The sequence below is a fragment of the Anthonomus grandis genome, chromosome 14 (genome assembly GCF_022605725.1).
Source record: "Anthonomus grandis grandis chromosome 14, icAntGran1.3, whole genome shotgun sequence".
NCBI lineage: Eukaryota > Metazoa > Arthropoda > Insecta > Coleoptera > Curculionidae > Anthonomus > Anthonomus grandis.
In genome coordinates this window covers 22824446-22851508 of record NC_065559.1, presented here as the reverse complement: position 1 = coordinate 22851508, position 27063 = coordinate 22824446, and the positions used below count along the sequence as shown (strand labels likewise).

At 36.2% G+C, this 27063-nt stretch overlaps 1 protein-coding gene across 1 annotated transcript in view; it reads left to right on the top strand.

The window, feature by feature from the left end:
* The window catches only part of LOC126744359 (membralin), a 430191-nt gene that overhangs the window by 66778 nt on the left and 336350 nt on the right, over positions 1-27063 (top strand). Inside the window, exon 6 of the mRNA XM_050451737.1 lies at positions 18689-18746. Within this exon, the coding sequence (XP_050307694.1) occupies positions 18689-18746 (58 nt within the window). The remainder of the gene's footprint in view (positions 1-18688; positions 18747-27063) is intronic.

The window sequence follows — 27063 nt, the reverse complement described above, 5'->3', positions numbered from 1 at the left end:
TTTTGCCCGTACATAAAAGCAGCTTGTAATAATTTCTGGAATCTTTCGTCTTGTTCGTGCTTCTCTTGGCGTCTCTTTTCCTCATCCTATCGCCGCCTCTCTTCCTTCTCTTGTTTTTCTATGGTCGTCGCTCTTCCATTTTATCCATAAATTCGGACATGAATTTATGCATTTGGTCCATCTCGGCACTTTGTTTTCTCGTATTTACCATGAAAATTGAAAAATTCGTTTCCTTCATCCCCTTCAACTTAAATACTAAACTTTTATTCAATACTTCACTTACTGTTTCTTATTGATTACTTAGCGTTCTCAAATCCCAACTACAAACTTGCACTTAACATCGAATCCCTATATGGAGGTCCCAATAAGATTCTTCTACTAATATCTAGAGTTTTAACAGAATGTTAAGTGAACCAATGAGTTTTTCTAATTTGTTTGAGACACAGGTGTATAGGTGGCTGTGAGATAAGAGCCATCATATAACATGTATACCGTTGTTCCACTTGGAACTTGTGGCTAAATGTGCTCGACACAAGGCCACTAAAAAAAAACAGAATGTTCTTTAAGTACAAATATAAACGAATATACGAGGCATGTTTTTAAAGTAAGTACCGTTTTGATATGAAAAATCAACAAGTAAATTTTTTCAAACAAAACTTTATTAACCTGAAAGAGCATTCTCTCCTCTACTTCTCTACATAATTTCCATTATTATTAAGGCACTTGTCGTATCTTGGAACCAGCTTTTGTATGCCGTCGTCAAAGAAGCTTGCCGCCACACTGGACAACCACTGCTGCACAAACGTTTTTACTTCTTCATCATTGGAAGACGCTTCCCCACCAAATGCGTCTTCAGAAACAAATCGTAGTCGCTAGGCGCTAGACCGGGACTGTATGGAGGAACGGAGACTGTCCAATTGTTCCCAGCCAAATGAAGTGATGAGCTCTTGCGTTCGATTTGCTGAATGTGGACGAGCATTATCGTGGAGGAAAACGACGCCTGCACTCAGCAACAAAACAAATTTTAAACAAAAGGCGTGGCACTTTTGTTTTGAATTGCGCGGCGCAGTTTTTTTAAAGTTTCACAGTACGCGGTTGCATTGATCGTTTCAATTGCTTTTAAGACTTTAGCACAGAGAAAACGAATCACTCCATGCACTTCACAGTCGGCGGGATTCTCGATAGTCGGCGGCATTTTAAAATCACATAAACAAACGAGGACTCGATCAAACGGCGTCGTAATGGCGTCTGTGGCTTCCCCAATCCCCATTGATGTAGCTACACTACGCGCATACGCTAAACGGCGATTGCAGCGATGCGGCGGCGTAATTTAAAAACGGTACTTACTTTAAAAACATGCCTCGTAAATCGATTATATTCGACCAAGACAGGGCCGTAGTAATAACTTTGTAACAATAATAATATCTTAAAATATTAGGCGAATTTAAGTACTAACTTTTAAACTGATATCCACAAGGAAAAGAGTATATTTAAGGAAAAAATTAGATAGAACAAACACACTAATTGCCGTGTAGCTTGTAATCAATCAAAAAATACCTACCTTGCTTAATTATCTTGTAAGCAAAACATTTTCATGGACTTAAATTTAATAAATTCTGAATAGTAGGTTTAATTAAGTGTAGGTCAAGTGACTCAAACTTTGGAATTTGTCAACCCGAGTCTACCTAAAAGGGGCTTTTAGGCTGACTCGCTATATATTCGGTATCATGTGATACTTTATTGTAAGCTTAATGCTTTGGGTAATATGGATCCTTTTCTTTTATGGCTGTCATCAGCATGTCTCCTCTACTGCTGAACATAGGCCTCTCTCAATAATCTCCAATTTTAGTGGTCCTGAGCAACATGAATCTAGTTGTTCATCACATCATCTGTGTATCTGGTTGGTGGTCATCCCTGGTTTTGGAAGGTTTCACCATTCTATAATTCTTTTGGTCTATTTTTCCTGTAACATTCTTGCTACATGTCCAGCCCAACTCTTGTAAATCCGGGTATGGACTATTCTTAGGAGTACTTTGAGGACGTGGGACATTAGACTAATTATGCGGTAGTCATCACACTGAGAGGAGTTTGGTTTTTTTGGAATGAAATGCCACGACGCACAGTGGTCAGAAATGCAAAAAAACCGGACAAAACCCAAAAAATCAAATGTTACCATTCGAGGTAAAATACCTCTACATCTTGTCTAGGTGGCGCTACGTTCCTAAATTTTGGAGAGTCAGGTGGTTTTATTGAATACCTGATGACAGGACGTGTATCTCGAAAGGTAACCTATTCGAGAATAGTCTGTGACTCAGCTGTTCGTTAAGTTTTCCAGCGCTCTGGAAAATCATTGTACAGATTCGAGTAATTGTGTTACAATCATGATACGACATGTAAAATGATCTTGAAGATGTGTACAAAATTTTAATGTTTGGATAAAGTAATGTTTAAAATTTTCCGAGTTATCGTAAAAAAGGTGTAAAATTGTCAGCTTCACGTTGCTGTTTTTGTATTAAAAAAAACTTTGTGTATCAAATTAGTTGTGATCGCGCGAGATCCCGCTAAGGTAAGAAGTATTTCATTTTGTGTAAAGTATCATATACGAAATAGCGTTGAGAACCTCCCCTTTTTTTCCCCTCACCCCGTAAACGAATATTTTCTGGACTCGCACAGTGGTGCAAAACGCCTGGAAATCGAATTGTTGGTCGATTTACTTGAAACTTTTTATTTCAAAGTTTTTGGACTCGTTAAATTTGAATTTGACATCAGAATCAATAAATTCAACATGGCGAATTCAAAATGGCGGACATTTCTTCGAAATAAAATCAGATTCTCACCAAATTACGTTAAAGGGCGGGTTTATGCTCGTTGAATTCGAATTTGATATCAGAATTACTACATTAAAAATGGCGGACATTTTCTCCAAAAAATGATAAACACCAAATTATACGGTTAAAAGGGGTTGTTATGCTCGCTCAATTCGAATTTGACATACATAAGTTATTATTGAAACACTTCATTTTGGAATGGTTCTGTTAATTATGAAATAAGAATATCTAATAATAAAAGTATATACAATTATGCTTGAAATAATGTTAATGTTATTGTATTAAAAATTGTTCATAGATTACAGGTATAGAAACAGGCGAAATTTCAGAAACAACAGCTTTATTCAAGTTTGGATCACCAAATCGATGTTTTAGAAAGGAGTATTCCCGAAAATGAAACTAATAACATTGAAATTACCCAAACTTCAAAAGATGCAATAAAAAAACTTTTGTGCAAACTTAAATCAAAATGGAAAGACAATAAGACCGATTTTTGGAAAAAAATTAAGACAATGAAGGCTGCAAATCACAACAGATATAACGGTAAAATACGTAGACATTCGCGAGTGACTTGTATATATGAATACGTAATTTTTGATATCATTTGGCAAATTAATATTCTTATGTTGCAGTTGGTTCCGAAACAAGAGTCCGAAAAAATCAATGCCAAGGACAAGAGAAGAAGTGGCAGTGGCGGGCGACCATCCATTTCATTTTCTGAAGTCTGCGATCGTGCGAAACATCGAAAAACTGCGGAATTATGTAAAAGATACACGCCTGAGGAACTTGGTTATGCCACGAAAGTAAGCCTTCGTTATGCTGGAGCTGTGTCGGCCTCCAAAATTGTCGAGGATGCTACGATGAAGTCTCCTACTCGAGCTGACAAAATTCGAGTAGCTATAAAAATAAATTCTCAACCGGTAGAAAAAATTACCCCTAATAAAGCACTGTCTACAGTTATCAATTCCAAATTGACCAAGTCGCAGTACTTGAATATCAGAAATGATGTCACAGCAGGAACTTTACGGATTCTCCCCACTTATCAATCCGTTCTTGAAGCTAAACAATTATGTTACCCTGACAATCGTACTGTGTCTGAAACTTGTGCTAAAGTGAAACTGCAGTCGTCATTGGATCACACTTGCAAAAGAATTCTGGAAATGCAGAGTGAGATAGTCGATCGACTTGATGAAAGCATTTGTAAAAATTTAATTCTCATTGTGAAATGGGGGTTCGATGGAAGTTCTGGACAAAAAGAACACAAACAAAAATTTACGGACGACAGTAGCACTAACTTGAACATTTTATTAACTTCCATCGTGCCCCTCCAATGTATTGTGTGGAAGAATCCCAGACCCTCTTCCCCACGATTTTGTCGGCCAATTCGACTGCAATTTAAACGTGAGGACGAGGCATCAACCGTGGACGAAAACCGTCATATCGACGAGCAAATAGCTTCCCTGGTTCAGTATGAGTTTTACCCATCAATTCGAGTCCCTTACAATTTGGCTTTGATTATGATTGACGGTAAAGTTTCTAACACTATAGCAGAAATGCGATGTTCGTTATGCAAGGCCAGTTCGAAAGAATTCAATGACTGCTTGAGACAAAATACAGAAACTAGTCGTTCTCGCTGAAAATTTACAATATGGACTGTCGACTTTGCATTGTTGGATAAGGTTCTTCGAATGCATACTGCATATCGGGTACAAAATGGATACAAAACAGAGGTAATCTCGTAAGGAAGATGTAAAACAAGCAACTGCAGCGCGTAAAAAATAAATTCAGGCTGATTTCAAGAACCAACTGCATTTGCTTGTTGACCGACCAAAACAAGGGCATGGGGAATTCAAATGACCGAAATACTGCTCGACGTTTTTTTGAAAACACGGCAATTGCTGCAAAAATTCTCGGCGTCGACGAAAATTTGATCAAACGTTTTCATGTTACGTTACAGGTTCTGTCAAGTGGTTTCAATATTAACATCAAAGCATTTGACGAATATTGTTCAGAAACTGTGAGATTGTTCGTTGATTTGTATACATGGTACAACATATCGACGACTGTCCACACTGATTCATGGTGCGAAAATTACTGAAAGATCGATTCTTCCTATTGAGCAACTATCGGAAGAGGCACAAGAAGCCCGGAATAAGGATGTGAGAAATTACAGAGGGCATTTCTCACGAAAATGTTCGCGGGAAAGTACGTTGGAAGACATTTTTCTGCGGCTCCTTACGTCTTTTGATCTATTGATATACTGCGTCATCGGGGGTTCCCCAAGGGTCAAATTTAGGTTCATTATTTTTTCTCTTATTTATCAATGACTTAAGTGATAAACTAGATTAACAAAAGCTCTTATTTGCTGATGATCTAAAAATCTATTCTTCTATAACCAATACTACTGATTGCATGTCTTTGCAGAACGATTTGAGGTGTGTAAGTCTGTGGTGTGATGAAAACAGGTTAAATCTAAATGTGTCTAAGTGTAAGGTGGTGTCCTTTTCTAGAAGGAAAAATGTAATCGAATTCGATTACACCCTTTCCACAAAACTTACTCGATGTTCATCAATCAGTGATTTGGGTGTGGTGTTTGATAATAAGCTTACCTTTGTGAACCAGATAGATAATATATCAAACAGTGCTAGTAGAGTCTTTGGATTTATTTTGCGAAACTGTTGGGGTTTCAGTAACATAGAAGCCTTAAAAAACTTATATTTTGCTCTTTTACGTTCTAAATTGGAATATGCTTCTATAGTGTGGAACCCTTACTACCAGGTTCATAAAAATTCTATCGAAAAAATACAGAGAAAATTTTTAAAGTATCTTTCCTTTAAGGCTGACGGATTTTATCCTCCTCAGGGAATCTCTTACGAAACTCTCCTAACTCGCTTTTCCGTGGAACCTCTTGAAATTAGAAGAAATAGATCGTCGGTCTTGTTGGTGCATAAGCTATTGCATGGGAAAGTTGATTGTCCTGAGCTACTAGAGAATCTAAATTTTTCTGTGCCGCGTCTCAACTCAAGAAACACAAACTTATTTTATTGCCCAGGGGCCAGGACAAATGTAATGTTAAGTTCACCCTTATACGTAATGTCAGACAATTCAAACAAAATAACGCCATTCTGTGATCTATTTGTTTGCTCACGTAATAATTTAATTAAAGTTTTTACAGAGTTGTTTACTACTTCTTAATGAACTTATATTCGCGACTTGGTATTCTAAGGTTTACGTATCGCATTTGATATGGTACTCTATTTAGTATGCTTAGCTGATTTATATTTCGGGTTGAAATGATATTTTTGTTTTTTTTTCCCTTTCCTCTCTCTCTCTGAAATTCTTGTTTTTTTTTTTTCTTTTTTTCTCTTAAAATAATTTTTTAGGTACTTATAAGCTATTTAGACTTAGTTTATCTTTATATTTTGAACATTTATAATGACATATATATAGGTATGTAATTTATATTGCCCATTAAATGGATATACTGTTGAGCTGTACTGCTTTAAATAAAATAAAATAAAATAAATAAATATATTGATTTCAAGTTTGCAAAAACCAAAAGCAAAGCGAAGTAAAAGTTTGTTTCCAGAAGCAATTGCGCTCTTTTAACTTATACGAATAACAATGATTGTGATCAGTCCAGTGCAAAAAACAAAGAACATGAACAATTGACAGATGAAAGTGACGATGATGACACTAACGATGATGACAACTATTCATAAGATTGAAATTATTGTTGTAAGATAGTTGTTAGTCAAATTTTATAATAAAATACTGGTTACAATACAATACAAACTGGCGATTGTCACCCGTTTAGGGGTTTTGTTCAGAAATATTGGATTTCAGACCACTGTGCGACGGTAGACTTGAGCCATTCGGGAGGGAATTTTCCTGTATTGTAGATAGTTTTGAATAATTCCACTATAAGCTCTAGATCTTTGCCTTTCTGGTTCGCGATAATTTTAAGCACCTCTGTATCTAATGCCGTGGCTTTTAGCTTATTATTTTGTCCGAATTGTACGACAGCGAAACCTGAACAACAGATAGGTCCGGATTACACAGTATCCCACGGTGAATGTTCAAATTAGACAAGTTGCACTGTAGTTTCTTTCTTATTTTCATAAGCAATAATATGCTACGTATTTAATCCTCAAGGGTCAAATTTTAATGGCCAGGAAATTTCATCGCTTTGCTTTTCCATGGATATTTCATGAATTTTTCAGAAACGAATATTTCAGCGAGTTCCCTGGGAAACGAATGTATCATTTAGCAGTAAATTTTTTATGAGTTAAGTTGCACGTTAAAAGTTTTGGGATTATGGAAAAAACAAGAGAAACTCTCCTAAGGAACCCTTCAACATAAAAAAAAAATTAATTCTCGACTCTTTAAAAACGAAGGGATAAAATATAAACTCTTAACAGACGGTTCGGTGCACTTGCAAGCGTTTTTCCTCGTCATGAATTACGAAACGTCAGCTCCAGCGGCAGCAAACCCTTTTCCCTAAATGTAAACTGAAAACTTACTTCCCTCGTAAAATTATCTGTAGTATTTTATGTACGTTTCTCAGGGACTTTGCTCTAAAATAAGCTATTTAGAGTAATATGCTCTTTTGAATAAAAATTTACTTGAAGCGTAGAGGGTTTTTAAAGTTCGGAATGTTTAGGAAATAATTTGTTAAGATAAATTTATGATGATGAGATTTTTAAGATGTTAGTTGTTGTTATTATTTTCTAGCAGGTGAGGATAAAAACAAGATAAATTACCTGTTTTTAAAATGTTTTAAATTCTAGAGTTTTTCCCGTTCGTTAGGTAAGAATTAAAACAATCGAAAATAGTCAACTAATTTATTTGCACACTTCACTACAAAAACACGATCACTCACGACTACTACAGTTATTTATTTTTACTGTATTTATTTAAAACTATTCAAATCTCGCGCCAATATTCCGAACTTTACTTCATTGAATTGACAACTGACAACCATCGGCGATGCGGCTTCTTATATACTCGGCAGAACGCCATTCAGAAAGATTCTCGCTAATCTTCGGGACGTCGCACACAGGCGAAAATCGGGGAAAAGCCGGCCATAAATAGTAGTAGTGCTGATATGAACCACAAACATATTTAATCATAAGAAAATGTTAAAACTAAGATAACACGTTCATTTTAAACATTTTTTTTAAATCCCCCCCGCCCCCCTTGGGTTCATTTATTGCATTACATAGGCGCTGCGTAAGTACGCATTTCCTTAAAAAAATTTCAGAATGTTATTATTTCAACAATTTTTCAGTTAAGAGTTTAAAATTCATAATACGGAAAATTTTTGAAATAAAATTCAAAATGTTGAGACTTTTGATAATATAAGTACCTGAGTTTAATAAAATTTCTTATTATAAATTACTAAATAAAGTTGTGATTTGTTTGTTTTTGTGCTATTTAATTTTATAAGTAACCTTTGCTTTGTGTGTAAAAATAAGCAATTAAAATACATGTTAAGAGTAATATATTTAAGTATGTAAAGTATATACAGAGCTTACTTAACAATAACTTTGTAATAATAGTAAAGCCTAACCTATCTTAATAATAATTAAAATCAATCAATATCTTCACTATCACTTTCATCAGCAGAAATTGTTGGTTCATCAAAAAATGCCAAAACTTCTAAAGGGTACTGTTTAAGCTTTTTAGCAGATGATTTTTTCATATTGGAGATTAAAGGATCAGAAGATATTAAGAGATTACAAAATATATCTTCCATGTTTTGTTTTCTTGAAAACTTCCGTGCATGAAATTCTCTGAATCTTTTAATATCTTTATTTCTTGATTCCTGGGCTTCTTCGCCAAGTTGCCCAATTGGAACCAAAAAATATGATATTATATCAGAACTGTGCATTAAGATTTTATGCACGGAAGTTGGCATATTGTACCACGGATACAATTCTACAAATTTTCTGGCCGTATCATGACAGTAATCCTTAAAACTATCGATTTTAATATGAAAACCACTAGAAATTGTTAATAAAATTACTCTGAATCTAAATATCAAATCTTGATTAATGCCTGTAATTTCCGAAGCTTTAGCAGCATTCTCAAAAAAACGGCGAGCAGTGTTGCCGTCATTAGTACTTCCAAAACCAGGTTTTGGTCGGTCAACCAATAGTCCCATTTCTTTAAAAAATAAGTCTTGGATTCGTTTTTTGGCATTTGCAAGTTTTTCTTTGTTTTCCTGGCCTCGCGCTTGCCATTGCTTAAATTCCATCTTATAAGATAGATGCAGCAAACACCCAAAAAAACGAATCCAAGCATGTAAAGATGACAAACCAAATTGAAATCTAGATTCGTCAGCAATTTTCGGTTTTAAAACCTTATCGATATTGTTAAAATCTTTGGATGTTAGATTACACAAATAGCATCTCTGAGTTGAAGTATTTTCAGTAACAGCATTACACAATTTGCCATCTATCATTGTAAAATATAAAATGTGTTTTAAAAATACATTGTTTCCTTGAATATCAAGCTTTGTTGGTTACAAATCTGAAATTTGTTGGTCAAAATATTGCTTTTCTCTCACTGATAACTCTGTTGTTTCATGCCTAAACTGGACTCTAAGAGGTCTACAGAATCGTGTGAAGGAAGTTCTGGGATTTTCCCAGATTACAAACTTATCTTTTGATTTCGGATCACCGTTAATGAGCTGAATTGGTACCATTGATGTTAAAAAGATATTAGCATCTGAAATATTGGACTCTGCAAACTGCTGTTTGTATTGACTCATCCCAGAACTCCCGTCACACCCCCATTTGCAAATTAACTTTAAATTATTATATTTTTCTTGGTTTAAAGAATTTAAAACTTCTTTTAGGGACTCAAATAACCTTAAAGATGTATGATCCAGCAAACTTTGAAGTGGCACTTCAGTAACATCCTCAGAAATGTTTAGGTTTTCTGGGTAGCACCTTTTTTTGCGGCAGTTATTGACTTCATAATTAGGATAAAGAGTTGACCTATGGCTTTTTGCCGAATTTCTTATAAGATTATATTGAAATTTTGTCAATTTAGCCTCTACAAAAAGCGATAAGGCTTCGTCCGCTGAAAATGGTATTTCACATTCTTTTTCAAGAGATTTTTTATATTTTGATGCACGGGTTGGTGATGAGAATGCAACATTTTTTAACACATCTGCTTCATCCAGTTTACCTTCGGACCTAAACTTCATTTGAGCAGCAAATGTTAGTTCTTCAGGGCTTCGATCTGCTCGCATCTGTTCAGTTCTTCTTCTTTTTGATCGGTCACTTAAATCTAAAAATCCAATGAATGGCCTCCCTCTACTCGATAGAGTTGTATCCTGCATTTCGGCTGGTTGAGCTTCATTCATTGCAGAAGAAAATTCCAACTCAATATTTAACCAATCTCGATTTTTATTTTCAAATGCAGTTTTATTTCTTGATGCTGATGACCATTTTGTGTCATATTTTTCGATTAATTTATATATGACTTTTGAAGACTCTTCTGACAAGCGTTCAACTCGCATGGTAGAGGTCACTTTTTCTGCCAAATAACGGCACTGCTCCATTCTTTTCTTGGACTGACAAATTCCTAACCAACTGACAAGTTGGCTTCTTTTAAACCAAGCAGATTTTGTTGCTGTCCCTGAAATAATAAGTAATTTTGTTAATTATTTTTCATAAGATTTTGCCATTTAAAATTGGTTGCCATATTGAATTTTAAACCCATATGGCAATTTTTTTATTTCTATATTAAATTTTCTATTAAATGATGTTTTATTTTATAAAAATTAATTTATTCTTCAAGTTAGTAGCAGAAAATTATTTTTTGCGTTTTGGACCTACAATAGCATTTTATACGAATTTGGACCCGGACTACAAATCTTAAAAAATATTTTTTCGTCAAGATCGCAAATTATCGCAGCAACTTAATATTGGATCTTACAAAGGACTTATTAAGCAATAATTTAAAACTAACTTAAATTAACGGGAAATTACGCGAAATCATACTTTTAGTTTAGCAGAAGATCAGAAATTTAAATTTTTTAAAAAAATTAACTGTTAACTTTTCAAAAAATCAGTAATAAAAAAAAGTAAAAAAATATTTTTAATTAATATAATTTTTAATATTCTACTTACCACTAGCAATAGGCTCCATTGCTGCTTTACAAATTTTCACCCACACTTTGCCGAAAAACTAAATTTAAATTACTACTTTTTACAGGCGCTTTTGAATCACAATGAAATAGTCTCCACGAACATCAACTTTCAACTAAAATATTTCTGCAAGTGACAAGACGAAAAACAAAAGGGTAATTGTTTATTATACCCAGGTAACTAGATAATTGAATTATACTCAGAATAGGCCTTAATTGGGAAGTTGGTATTTCCGATTTATGGCCGGCTTTTCCCCGAATTTCGCCTGTGTGCGTCGTGCGGTGTGCCACTTCTGTCATTTCGAAATGACGGACAATCAGCTACTTTCTCAGTGTTTACAATATCGTTATGAAAAAATTGTAAGACTTAGGATAAGGATTTGACTAATAATTACTTTGTACTCACTCGTCAATGGTTTTCTAGCAAAAGCCCAAATATATAAAAACATAAAATCATCCAGATATAAACGCACGAATATAAAATGTTAAAATGCATATTTAGAAACTAAATTAATGAAGAGAAGTTTAGCCTGTCAAAAAAGGGCAAACATTCGGCGTTAGATATTCGATACAACTATTGCCACATTCTTTTTTCACCTAAACAAGAGGTTGCTTTCTAAATCTGAGTTTAGATATCAGAACTTTAAGAACACAGACGACGCAATATTTCAGGTCCTACGGCAATTATATCTCGGTCCAAACCAGGAATGTCTCATAATAGAGTTAATCCAAAAAATTCCTTGATACTATTATAAAAACTTAATTGAAAAACGGAAAATATTAATTTTAATAAAAATATAATTGTTTGTAATAAGATAGTATCATCGGATGCCAACAAACAGAAAAATATCTTTATTAAAATGAAAGCAATTAGTAGATACAAATTGACAATCGGTTTTATTTCAGCGGCATTTCTCATTTAGAAGTTAATGAAAGGAAACGTTCGTGTAATTGGAAAATAAAATGTTTTTCAGGATATCGTAGTAATTCTTAAGGGTTGCTTAATTTTACCATTTATTATGCTTCCTTGGGAAGATGCTTATTTATTTGTTTTGAAAACAGTTCGGTTTTACTCCAAATTATTTTATTGTCTGAGAAAATGAGTTTACGGCATGACAATAAGTGACTCGCGAGGAATAGATGTCCTTATGGAGTATCTGTGAAACAGGTGAAAAGTTTTATAAAAATCTTCATTTGTTTCTAAACACCATGGATAGAAAATAGGGTAAATGACTTCACTATGATCTTTATAATTTATTATGCACTCTATTAATACTGAATTGATGATAATGTAGCGTTTTTACCATTCGTTAGGTGTGAATTAAAACACTCGATGCACAAAAATTGTCAGTTGATTTATTTTACACGTACATCACGAGCACTTAAAAGTACGAGAAACATTTATGTATACTGTATTTTTTTACTATTATTTATGTCGATTTAAAAACCGCGCCAATATTCTGACTTGAACTGACCGGCGCAGGCTCCGTATATATTCGGCAGACCATGATTCCGGAACATTCGCTAAACTTTCACGCGTCTCCAGAGATGTGCGGTGTACCCACTTGCGTCATCGCGATGATTTCGAAATAACGAAGCACAGCTGTTATTCGCAGCGTTGCCAATATCGTTGCACTGTCCCTTCCCTAAGCTCATTTTGTGTCGAAATGATCCCAAAGATGGTCGATGTCGATACAAGTTTCCCGTCTTGCAACAGAATCTCTCGTAGAAATATTTTTTTCACGTTTTTCTCTAGAGAAGAAGGACTATGAATTATTTCAAATTATGGACTGGAAGCTTTTGAATTAACTAAGAACTACGGAAAACCTCGGCTATTCCTCCAGATATTCATAAATCCTTAGCCACACAATGCGTCGAAGGCATACTCAGCTGTACCAGTAAAAAAGGTCTTGCTGCACTTCAGAGGTCACGCCGTACGGACTCTTACAATGATGAGCCATGAAATTTATCAAATGTCAAATCCGACTCTGGTTGGATTTGTATGTCCATCCCAGGATGTCTGAAGTTTGGGTAACAAACCCTTTCGTCTCTTAGGGTCATAAAGCCAAACCAAAGCCATCACTGTTGTACTTCTGATCTTTAGCATTGACATCATGTGCGTCCTTCATCCAATTACTGGCATCTTAATTAGAAATGCGCACTGGGCTATGAATGGCATCCACTTCTCTACGCAGACGTGGTCTTCCCCATCAATATCGGTTTCTGGTGGTTAACAAAACTTCAGATCACATGGGAGACGAATTCCATCTCCGAACCATCAGTATTCGAGCTTTATTCGAAATTATACTCAGTGTGACAACCGTGCACAGGGAATACAGATTGAACAGCAAACCGATCAGCATGGTATGGACCGCGAATGATCCGGTTAATCCTGACAGAAAACAATCTATAAAGGCAAAGACATAAATTTTGTTAGACTAGTGAAAGAACATGTCAATCTCCATTGATAAAGCCAGTGTAGTTCTCCAAAGAAACAGTAAGGTGTAAAGTGTTAATGAACAATAAACCAATACTTGGGGAGTGGATCAAGCAGCAACCCGATAAACAACATAAAATGTCTGAGAGATATCATATGGAAAAACAACTACATGGGCATTAATAGTAAAGTGAGGATATATAAGTCCTGTCTGACCAGGACTAGAGCTGACACGAATAAGACAACGAGTATCATCAAAACAGTGGAGATGAGAACCTTAAGAACCATCGCAAAAAAGATACTTAGAGACCCTTGGCATGTCTGTTATTTGCCTTGCCAATTAACAGAGCTTACGGTCTTCTCGAAGTGTAAGAAAAAGAAAGAAAGAAGAATCCGATATCTTAGCAAGAAAGGGGTCAGGCTCGCTGTTTATCGGACCTGATCTTTTCTAAGGCATAAGCAAAAGTTTATATACAGTGCTTCCATTTCACAACAAACCACCTTTAATAACTTCTTAAAAAAATACGTCAATTTAGATATACAGGGGGACGTTTAATTTTATATTTGACAAAGTTCTGTCAATTACCTCTTCTCCTCCGGCTAACTTCACTTTGATATGCCAACTGGGAACCCGTGTGCCAAATCATTGTAAGCAGTGGTTCGTTTTGGAATGAAAGTACTGTACATCTGAGCTGAAGAGAATAGAGGAAAATCTTAGAGAATACCTCTGGGAAGGTCTCCAGGGGTTAAGATATTCATTGGAACCATCAACTCCAAAATGTCTTAAGGCTCTAGTAATTCTAGGCAACAGCAACATTACTGAGTGTAAAGCTGTCGCTGCAACATCCTGGCAACTATGAAGTTGAGAAAAAAAAACAAGGCATCTAGTTTATAAGGTCTGACGATGCCTTATTGGCGAAACATGTAACCTTCGTGACATAAATATAGCTTGTTTTGAGACCGAGACCTAGAGTATTGATTTTTTCTCTATTTAGGTAGGTCTCCTTGAGGTAATGGACGAGTTCTTTCAATTTTAACTATGAAGTTGTAGAGAGAGGTATACCAGCCTCTTTTAGGGTCTTAGGACTATACGAGGTATTATAATTCAAAACTATCGTAACGATATTTACGGACTAAAGTTCAGCCCAAAGCAATGTCATCTCGTTCAAAGGGCTGTGCAGTATCTGGGTCAAATTGTTTCCAATTAAGGAGATTTTTACAAGGCAAAGGTCCAGACTGTCAAAGATTGGCCAGGTTGGGAACAGGCATGAGCTACGTAGCTTCTTGAGTTTATGCACTTTCTACCGACACTATCTGGAAGGATTTACTAACATCGCAAAACCATTGACCAGACAGACAGAAGGAGAACGAAAATTTTATTAATCCCAAAACTGTCAGGAAGCTCACGATCATTTAAAAGATGCTCTGACAAGCACACCTATCCTGAGTTATCTCCTTAAGGAAAATTTGACACTGAATACGGCAGCAAGCAAGAAAATCCATGGAAATGCAGATGCCCTATCAAGAAGATCCTGTCCAGACAATTGCAAACATTGTCAGCGGGCAGAGGAGAATGATGCTAAGTTGTTAACAACATTCAGATACAAGGGAAGAAGCTAACAAGAAGTTGCCAACTATTCTCTTAATGTCAAATCATATTGGGCACAACTTCCTAATTTTATAATATGTATGAAGACTCTTGCGGTGGAAAATAGTTGACACAATGATAAAGAGGAAAGAAGGCAAATCATTGTTTCCAAATATCGGATTTCGGAGTTGCTAGAGACAATCCCTGCCGGTGTGTCAGGATGACACCTTGGTGTAACAAAGACTGGGAAAAGTGAGGGAAAGATTCTACTGGGTCAATAGCAAGGCAGATATAAGTGACTGGTGCCAGAAGAGCGTTGTATGTGCGGCAAGTAATAGGCCGTAGAGAAAGCAGAAGGCTTTGATGCGTCAATATAACGTATGTCGTTTTGAAAGGATTGCTATTGATGTTGCCGATCCGTTTTCCGAATCAAAAGCAGGAAATAAGTACATCGTGTTAGTGATGGATTATTTCAGTAAATGGGTTGAGGCATACCCTCTACCAAACCAGACTGCTGATTTAGTGTAACTTGTGCTACATTCAGACCAAGGACGAAATTTTGAATGTAGCTTGTTCCAGAACATCTGTAATACGCTTCAAATCAAGAAAATGAGAACTACCCCATTACATTCGGAGGAAGCCATGGTGGAACACATGAATAGAACCATTAATCGATTAATCGGATTGGATAGAGTGGTCTCTAAGCTAACAAAACACTGAGATAAGTTTATTCATTTGTTCCTGCTGGTTTACCGATCGAGTATTCATGAAAGAGTGCAGCTGATGTAGATTATGTAAGTGATCCTGAAAAAGCTTCCGATCATTAACACTACCCACCCATTCTGCAAAGTTTTAGGTCATCAGCAAAAGACAAACATTTGCTGTTTTTGCATCTACCTATCTATCTTGACTTTCTCGCCGTCTAATATACGATTGCTTAACTATTGCTTACATTCATACAAAAATTAAACTGTTTGTATCCATGATTTTGGACCGGCTGATATTTGTAAATATACATTTAAAGGGGTTGCTATCAGTTTTTTTTGTCACTAGAAATCCTCTGTGATATTTAATAATGAGGTCACATTCCTCTGCGATCCTGTTCGCCTCAAGGGATGTTTTTGCTGCTTTGTAGGCCTACTGTTGCATTTCTATTTGATCGGAAGATAAAATTATAAGGAGATTGGCGTAATTTATTGCTTGATTTTAATGCAAGTCTCAAATTTATGGATGTGTCTTGTTGTATTTGCAGCTGTTCAAATACAGCAGATACACGAACTTTATCATCCTTAATGAAAAGAAAAATTTGATTCCTGCAAAGTATAGATCATAAGGTTATTGGCCCTTTCAACACATTCTTGAATGTGTTGAGGGTGGGAAGAAGTAGCATCAACTGTAGCAAGTTTTTCTTTCAAGAATTTGATTTCTTCCTCTATCTGTTTCATTTTTCTTGCAAAGAAGTACACTTTGAAAATAAGAATTTCCCATTCAGTGATAAACTGTAACAACATATACAGTGCTTTTCTTTAATGTCCCCCCTCTTTATTTTTTGAACGGATCAATTTAATATATTGAAACTTGAGGTAATGCAATTTATGAATGAATACTAGGTATTAAAGCAAAGTTGACAGATGAACATTTTAAAATGGCTGCTGGATGACATCTTAGAAAAAAAAATTAATGGAAAGGATGGTCTTGTATCGCATCATTCCGAATCTCCTGACGAGTACTTTATAACCCTAGAATATAAATTCAATATCTTTACCTACTACAAAATGGTGATACATTTAATAATTACCTTAATACATTAACATTTAACTTGATATATCGAATAAATACATTGAGTTTAATTGAGAAAACGCTGAAAATAATTGCCTTGAACTTCTTGACACAAGAACAGTCGGTCCGAACATCGATATTTCTTTAAATATTCGTTATTGTCTGTCGTAAATCCAATACTGAAGCAGGTTCAGTATCGTACAACTTTTGCTTCAAATAACCTCATAAAAATAAGTCTAGAGGTGTCAAATCTGGCGAGCGAGCTGGCCATTCTACAGGTCCTCGACAGCCAATTCAACGACCGGGGAAATTGTAATCTAAATAGTTTCGAACTTGTCTGAGTGGTGTGGTGGAGCTCTATAGTGCTGGAATACAATATCCATATGGAATTCATTAGGATTCGTTTCGACAATTTCGGTGATTAGAGGGTCAATAGTATTTTCCAGCATATCCAAATATAGTTCCTAATAATTATTTGTAGAGATATGCATGTCAGTGTTTTGGTATTCAGGTAATTATTAAATGTACCACCATTTTGTAGTAGATAAAGATAATGAATATAAATTTTAGGGTTATAAAGTACTCGTCAGGAGCTTCAAAATGATGTGCCACAAGACCACCCTTTCCATTAAATTTTTTTTTCCAAGATGGCGCCCAGCAGCCATCTTGAAATTTCATTGAATATTCATTCATCAAATTGCATTACCTCAAGTTTCAATATTTTGAATTGATCCGTTCAAAAAATAAAGAGGGGGGAAGTCATTAAAGAAAAGCACTGTATATGTGAAGCATCGACGATGACAAAACCAAACGAAATCAGTCCAAAAATTGCAGAAAAAAGGATTCTTTGAAAGAGATCGAAAGAGAAGCACAACAACATACAGCGATACAGAATAAAAACGAATATAGAATTGGCAGAGCTATATGATGAAATTATACAGATGTAGTAAACATAATAAGTCAGAAAGATTGAGGGCCGGCCATGTTAACAGATAAGATCAACGGATCGTCAAATTGATACGGGAAGATACTCCAAAAGGAAAACGACTGCTGGGATGACCATCCTAGAATGCGAGGGAAAGATAATATTGCAGCGGTTAGGCTAAATATCGAACGAGAAGAGGAGTGGTGATAGTTTGTATCGTCAACAATGACCCAACCTGGTTTATAATGATAGGGAGAGATAGAAAGAGAGGTGATGTAACCGTTTATTCTTCATAAATAACTAAAAAATCAAAATTCGTATTTCTTTTGCTTCGTAACGGCTCTGAATATACCGGCTGGCATCGCATTTGTGCTTCATATTTAGTGTGAAGCCTACGTTTAATATTTTACGTGTCGATCTTAATATGTTTACTATATTTCCACAAAAACTTCTATTTTTTCAAGGAAGAGAATGTTGTTTTTTTACAGATACTTTCGATCGTGTTAGATAGGAAATTTTGACATTTAAATTTGCATAATAAACTTCAATAAAAGATCATATGCGTTCAGATTATTGCGCCTTTCAATCACAGAAAACAGATTTTCTTTGACGGAACTATAAATAATTATTATTGATCTATTTTTTTTTAAATTTAAGCGGAAGTGAAGGTTTCCAGTAAAACTTTCAAGAAATATTTTTAATTAAACAATGTTTCGTAAATTTTCCTAATTATACGAGAAATAAAGTAAATAGAATTTCCGCATGGAAAAACGGCCATCTCCCGAAGGGATCCCTAATTAAGTGCCCCACTAGAAAATTGCCGCTTCGAAATTATGGGACGATGACTCCTCACCGATAAAGAGAAATTTTAGTTAACTTTGGGAAATTTTTCTGGATTCTTTTTACGTATCTTAAATAAACATCAGAAGAGTTAATTTACTATTTTAAGATATATCTTTTTTAATTCCAGACTGTCATTGTCTCGATGTTACTTCGTTACGCTCATCATCAGATCTTCGTGTTTATTGGTAAGTAGTTTAAAATTGATATTAAATATGGCGGAATATTTTTAACGATTTTGATAGATTTTTACTCATAAAATATTTTATTACCTTCTTTATAGTACTTTTACTTTCATATAGTTTTTTCGCATATCAAGTATATTTTCGATAATATTGAGAAAAAAAAATAAGGCCAAACAGCTTGCAGAAAAAAAACCTTTCATATTTCTTGTCCGACTTTCCTTCCAAAGTTAAGAAAAATTCCGTCTTATATTTCTCCTTAAAATTGAAGTTCCAGAAGAAAAGAAATTAATTGTCTTATATTGGTAGTGATGTAAATGAGGGAACGTTCCCTTCGTGCTATGGCGAATATTCGCGCACGTTCGCGCCCGATAAAGGTCGGGGCACACATATCCGTACCGAGACCGCACCGTGCCCGCAGCGTAGCTCGGCCGTGTCTCGGTGCGTTAGCTCCCAAAACACACATCTCCGACACACGGCCGCATCCCGCATCGCATTGGACGGTCACGACGCACTTCAAAGTATTCAGTTTGGATCGAAACTTAATTGGGTTGGTACATTAAATTTATTTCAAAGAAAAATGTTCTCGAAATTTGGTAATGATCAACAAATACAGCATTCGCAATACGAGAACAACTAAAAGATTTCTTTAGTTCTGTAGAGGGCAGCGTAGATTGGCAGGAAAATACAGCCCTGGCAATTTAAATAATTTAATTAATGGATCATATTTGCCAGTTTTTTTAGATGTTGCATCTTTTTCGCTAAAATGTAGTAAATAAAATCTAGATCGTATCAAATTCATGTTTTTTTATTAGTTATTTGGTTTCTTCGCCGTAAAAAAATATTTTCTAAGACGAAAATCCCAAACAACTAATGTATAATCTAGTGGTAAAAATATTGGTAATAAAATTTTTTTAACCTTTTCTTATGTAAATTTAAAAACTAAATAAAAACCTAGTATATTGAGTAATTGGAATTTGCGTATACAACTATCGTTACGAGTTATTTAAGGAAAAAACAAATTAAAATTTTTGAATAAAAACTTTAACTTGAAGAAGTTTTATTTCGAAAAATTAATTAATATTTTTTTATGCATATAGAAGTACCAACCTTAGTTAATTTTAGTACTAAATAGTACTATATTTCATTGTCTCCGGAATTACGTATATGTTCCAAATTTCACCAAAATCGGACAACTAGAAGTTGGTCAAATTTGAGTTTTAAGATTTGCACCGAACATACATAGTTAGTTACATATGTACATACATACATACATACATACATTGCAAGTTAAATAAAAGCTTTTCAAAAAACTGCATGTCTTCTATCCTAAAATATGAATTAGAACATTTTCTAGGTCATTTTTTTTACACCTGATCTTACACACCACTTCAAATATCAACCCCAATCTTCGTTTGGTTTTTGTAAAATGGGCTGTAATGCATTTTAGAAAAAAGAATCAATTTCACGGTGTATAAAATAATTACAACTGGAACAAACTATAATGGCCGCTTACTAAAACAAATTCGCTCATCTAGACAACCGGATGTTGCCAAAATCTACCTAATATACTACAAATTATTTAACAATTTTTCGATTTAAATTTATTAAAAATATGTTTTATAAATTTAGACCCACCTTTTATGTTCAATTCCAAAGAAATTTTCTTCCACACTCTGTCCTTATAATCTGTATTCCTATATTTTTCATTTTTTTAATCATACAGTGATAGAAACTTCCTTACTTCCTCTATTAACCTTTCAATTTCCATTTTGAATAGCTAAATTTTATTGCTCGTTCGAGACCGTACAACGCACCGTCACCGTTGAAAATTAAACAAAACTATTCCCACTCATCACGGATGCGGTGCGTGCTACATGCTCGGGCACGGTGCGCTGATGTTAAGACTTCGCCATATGATTACTATAGTGTTGTTGACAACCCAGACACGGCCGAGCTGCGCTGCGGGCACGGTGCGTCCTCGGTACGGATATGTGTGCCCCGACCTTTAATCGTTCGTGCGCGCAAGATAGATCGTTCTCTCGTGCGCGAAAGTTCGCCAGAGAATTTTCAGCACGATTCCGTATTCGGCGCGCTTTATTTACAAAAACTACTGTCGGCGTCGGCAACAGCATCAATCACAAAGACAAAGCGGCGCCGGCGCCGACAGCAGCGGTTCTCCAAATATTACGGCCGGTCTCTTTTGTAGCAATGCCGACTGTAGTTTTTGCATGTTATTTATGCATTTTTTGTTCATTTTGTGTTGCGTTTAACAAAACTTAAGATGTTTTATTTTTGATATTTAATTTAGTCAACACCTTGGATTTGTTGGGAAAGGGTCAGTGAGTGTTTGTGTCTGGTGTTATATGTGTACCTTGGTCATGAGGTCAGCATCTCAAGGGAACTCAAGAGAAGGCTTAAGGTGGGTTCATAAATTCCGTACGGTATGCAGTGAAAAGTAACACGTAAGAAGTAAGCTCCATGCAGTAAGGATCGTGCGAAAATAAAAACGTAAGAAGTAAAAAAACATAGCAAAATTCATCCTGTCTCTCTGTTTCTGAATATTTTCCTCTCTAAAATCTTTATTAGCCTAGCCCTTTTGATTGGTTATATTGGCGAATATTGACGATCACTTACGGTTCCGTAAAAAGTATGACATAAGAAATGAAATTGAACCATTTCATGCGTCTGACTTCTAACGGCTTGCGGCATACGGCAAATATGAATAGCACCATTTAAATATTAGTAGTTTATTTTCCTTGCGTCATACGTATTACTTCTTACTGCTTACCGTACGGAATTTATGAACCAGGCTTTATTCTCTCATGGACAGTTTTTGAAATACTTAAAGGCGTTTTCAGTAGTAACATTTCCATCAATCTAAAAAGAAGTGTGTTTGATCAGTGCGTGCGACACATGGATCAGAAACTCTAACACAAGCAATTTTGTACAAATATTTAACAATAGCAACAGCTAAGAAATTATAGTTATACAAAGAAAGATGGAGAGATCCATGCTTGGTGTGACCTTGAGTATCCATATAAGAAACGAGGATTTACGCAGAAGAACCGGTGTCAACGATGTCGTTGGAGCTATTGCAAATGTTAAGTGAAACTGATAAAAACGTGTCATCCATTTTTCTCTAAGAGACCAAACGAAAACAAAACAAAGGTAAGAAGACAAAGTCACGGTCTCATCAAATTGATGAGATTTATGATTGATGTGTTCTTACCTTTGTTTTGTTTAGGTCAAACTGGGCTGGCCACGCTGCACAGATGCGGGATCATCCATAGGAAAAGAGTCTTCTCAAGTGGAGACCTAGAATCAACAGGCGAAGTAAAGAAAGACCGTCTACGTGTTTGTCGGACGATATTAAGAAGAACCACAGCAACTGGATACAAAAAGCACAAAATCGATTGGAATGGAAAATTATTGAGGAGAGAGCACTACATCCAATAAATAAAGCAATCTGCCATTAACCTTAGGACAAAAGTAACCAAGTAAACAATGAATACGAAAATGCTGCACTTTTCCAATGTTCAATTAATTTTTACAAGCATAAATCTTTTAACTGCCTTCTTCTTCTTCTACTGCTATTCAATAATGGATGTTTGCAATCACTTCTAACCATTTTTCCCTATCTCTGGTAGCGTAAGGTAATTCTCTTGTGGTTGAGTGACACCTTTCGTTGCGTAAGACATGTAAGACATGCCAGGTACGCTGTTTTCATGCGTTTTATCGTGCCCAGCAATTCGCGTTCGTATCCTATCGTCCCCAGAATTTCCTCATTTGTCTCATAGGACCTTCAAGATTCTTCGATAGATCCACATTTCATATGCTTGTAGCCTATTCTCTGTGCTAACCTTTAATGTCCAGCTTTACATACCATCCAACATCGGACCATACGTTTTTTACTTGTTCTCACTATCGTATCAGAATTTCGCTTTCTGGAACTCTAATTAGCGGGTGATTATTTTCAACTATATCCAGGAGCCTTTGGAGGTTATTCATCTTATCTGCTATCAGGACTGTGTCATAAACAAACCGTATATTGTTGATCCATGTGCCCTTTACTTTGATCCCTAATTGTTCTCTTTCGAGAACTTCTTTGTTGGACGTTATCTAAGGATTTTCCGTGTTTTTGTACCTTCGTTGTCAAATCTAACTGCAGCTGATTGGTTCCAATGCAAGTTTTAATTACAGCCCATGTATTTGATCATTGTCAAGTCGCCTCAGTATTTGAGCAAATTTATGATGTTCCACTCTATCAAAATCAGCGACTCAGAGAGTCGAGTAATATTTCAACAAGAAAGAAACGCCCTAGGTGCCTTCTTAGATATTGTGGAAGCGTTTGACAACATGTCATAAGACTCAATCAACCATGCCATAGCTGCACGAGGTATACATGCTATGATAGGCGGTTGGATCAACCAAATGCTAAACTATAGGAAGGTGACAGCAAGTCTCAACAGCACCAATGAAAAAGACTAGGTGTGCAAGGGAACACCGCAGGACGCTACTTTCACCGCTGCTGTAAAACCTTGTATCGGACAGCCTGCTGACACAACTGGAAAAACAGCATATCTTCGCAGTGGGATACGCAGTCGACATCGTTTTACTAGCGCGAAGGGACAACCAGGCTTATGTATTTGAAAAAATGCAAAGAGCTCTGAACATTGTCGAGCACTGATGCATGGAATACTAACTTAAAGTAAACCCCGAATAGAACGGAGGAACAAGAGCTTATAAAAGACTTAGTGCTCTTTGGCGGATACCTGCAACTTGAAGATGAGTACGGATTACTCTGGATAAAAAATTTAGCTATAAGAAGCATGTAATAAATGATGACAAACAAGACCACGAAAACTGTTATGCACAGTAAGAATATGTTCGGCAGATCTTGAGGACTCTCACCTAAAATGATACATAAATATGGCTATATGCAATGGTGAGATCCATCATTACACACGCTGCACCAATAGGAGAACTATTATTCATATGCTCAAGAAAACACAAAGAACAGCGTGTCTGGGTGTAGCAGGAACGATACGGACTGCAAAACGTGACTGAGCTAAACCCACTACATCTAGTAGTATGGGCTGAAGGAATCGTGAATCGTGAAGGTCGGACAGAATGCCTTTATCGACAAGATATAGGGCGTATGGCACTAAGAACGAACAAAACCAAAGTCACAGAATTTACCCGGCTTACGCAAGACGGCTGCTCGGCATAGGATAAACGTACTAGAGGATGGACAACAGAGCAGGCAATTCACGTTAAACCTGAGCCTGGAAGCAACCGACTTACAGGCAAACATAATAGGTGTTTAAGTCTGTATCCAACATAATGAGAGAAGAGGCGCCAAGGGGTCGAACTTTTGCAATTATTACAGGAGACCAGGCAGTAACAAACGCTTTAGGACAGTTTGAGCCTAGATCAAAGACTATACAAAATTACTGGGGGGATCTCGCGGATCTTGCCAAAAGCAATACAGGCCAGAAATAATCCTATCACAGAATATGGGCAACCATGGCACTGCAAAAAAAAATGATCTAACTTGCAAGGGAGCCAGCAACAGATGCATGGCCCCAGAAACAAAGTGCTGGGGTTGGAACTTGAGCATAGAAACTATTGGGAACAACTGCCAAAGCTGGAATTCTCCAAACAATTTTTGGGCAGCCCTCCCTTCGGGAAAGGTGAGAATATAATGGACCACTCCAGGTAACAACAGCGAAAGGTATCAGGGTTGCTCACAGGCCATGCGCTCTGCAGGAAACACCTACATGTAGTCGGGAGAGTAGATTCTCTGCTGTGTAGAGGTTGTGGGAAGAGGAAGAGACCACTCTTTACATTCTATGCTTTTGCGAAGCATCCAACCATAGCAGGCCGACAGTCCTGAACGAAGCCAAACCCTTACCGGAGAGGATAAGAACTACACCACTGTGCAAAATACCGAACTTCCTAGAAACAACAGAACTGAACATGAGAGAATCTATGGGGCTCAATAGGACTGCAACAGAGTAGACCGCAGTGAGGGGAATCCACCAGGTACCACCCAGTCCAATCCATCCGAATCCAACGGGAAAATGTTAGTGGGTAGCCGTACACGAAGTCCAAAACTACAAGGAGTTCGAGAACTACCGGTGTTCATAAAGAATTTATTTGCCGACAAAAAAAAAACATAGCTACATCTTTTTTCTGGTCTTCAACACTTGGGTTGTGACCAGTCGTAGCCTCTCTCATATCGATCACCTCTTGTAGATTCGAATTGCAAAAATCCAACAGAGTTTTCGCATTTTCTGGAAATTCTGTGAAGAATGACCTTCAGAGACATTTTCACAGTCTGATTTGGGATATAAAGAGTACAACTCTTTTTAGCCATTTGATTGGGAATTTTCCTGTGATATTAATTGCCTAGGCAATAGAAAATAAGCATTGCATTATACATACTATGTATTACGCAACATTGGGAGAACGACCAATTGCTGGATTATTACATGTTAGATTACAGACTGGTCCCCAGACTCTGTTAGGGAGAGAATGAGCATATAGGATCGGTAATTCATGCTAGTGATGATGTTTCAAGTAAATCCAGAGATGCATATCCAGGCTATTAGACCAAGGAATTTTAGAATGTTCAGCTATTGGATGTACATGTTTATTTATTTATTTAGCAAATATATTCTTTACAATACGATAAAAGGAAACTATAAGTAAAATGAAAATGTATACAAAACTCTATAAAGACTTTATAGGTTTATCGGGATACTTCGTAAGGCGGGAAACAGAACAAATGAAGATGGTACCTGCCGACACATCTTTCTGCTTTTTGGCTTCTTCAGGGCAGGGCAATCAGAAAATCCAATAAACCTATTCTGTTGCTATTTAACTCTTCGCTTTCATCCTTTAAAACTATAAATTAATGTCCAAATTGCACAGCCATTCGATTGTCTCGTGAGAGCATTCTACGAACTCCTGTAGGTTTCCGCCATAAGCAAGGTTTGGGCAGTCTGAATTGATATGGCGGATTGTTTGTCACAATCACACTTCGGACTGTCTTATATCTTGTCACAGTGAACTTGGGAGGACTGAGACATTGAAGCCGAGTTGAGGGTTGGTTATTTGGATGTAGTAAGGTTCTGTTGTAGGCAGCCATCTTAATGCAAATAATTAGTGCTCTTTTATATTGTACTTAACAGTAATTTCGGAGGTGGTTTTAATAAAAGGATGTCTAGATTTCAGCCGTTGGCGTCCTTCTGTCATGTATGGTGCTCCTTCATAGTCGGAAAAATCATGTCATTTTCCCAAATAAAATACTGTGACTTCTTCTTTGTCTTTACTTCCTACTCCTGGCCATCTCATCTCCGCTTCCCATTATATCTATATTCATACTCTTCATTCATTAGGCGGTCTTGTCTATTTTTCCTGCCTTTGCGTCTTTGCCATGGTTTTAACGTTCCAAGTGCACATTTTGGTGGTACTGTTTCTTTTCTACGGTCACTCATAACTGTCCCTCGAAGATTCGAACGGAAGACTTGACTTGGTGTGTGTTTTCTGGAAATTATTAATTCCCGTCAGCCAGAAAATTGAAAATGTTCCAGGGATTTTCAAAATTATTGCAAGTGTTCTGAACGTCTTTACTGCTGCCCTAAATAACGATAGAGCTCAAAACATCACGTAACATTTCTGTAATACTGCCAAATGCGACCGTTACCTGCTGCGCTGATTCAAAAAAATATTGGTATCCCTGGTTTTTAAGAAAATCCCCAAATGAAGAAATCCAAAGGAGTTAAATCCAGGGATCGCGCTGGCCAAGACACTTCACTGGAGGTTCTACTCCACTTTCCAGGAAATCGATGCAAAAGATATTCTCGAACTTGTTTAGAGTTCTGTGCAGGAACATCATCTTACTGAAACCACCAGCTATTGATCTGTACCAGACGTAAGTAATTCATCTAAACAATTTTGTAAATCATTTTACAATAAATTTAAGTATGGTTCTGTGGTTAAAGAGACAACATTTTTCTTAAGTATAAAGAATTTAATTTTATTAAAATACTACACTAATTATCATGAAGCACTTGTTGACGACCCTAATTTAAATCGGGTTTGTGTGTCCTCCGGATTACTGAATGATAATCGATACAATGAGTGATAGTCGAGGAGTGGACGCCCTCCTGTTGGGGGAAATGTGGCGGAAAACTGGAAATTATGGAGTTCAAGGTTTGAAAATGATTCAACGGGGATAAGTCTATGTACTCAAGTTCTGCACCTTATTGTTAAAGGAGGATCAAGAGAATAAATTAATAAACCCTCTTGAATT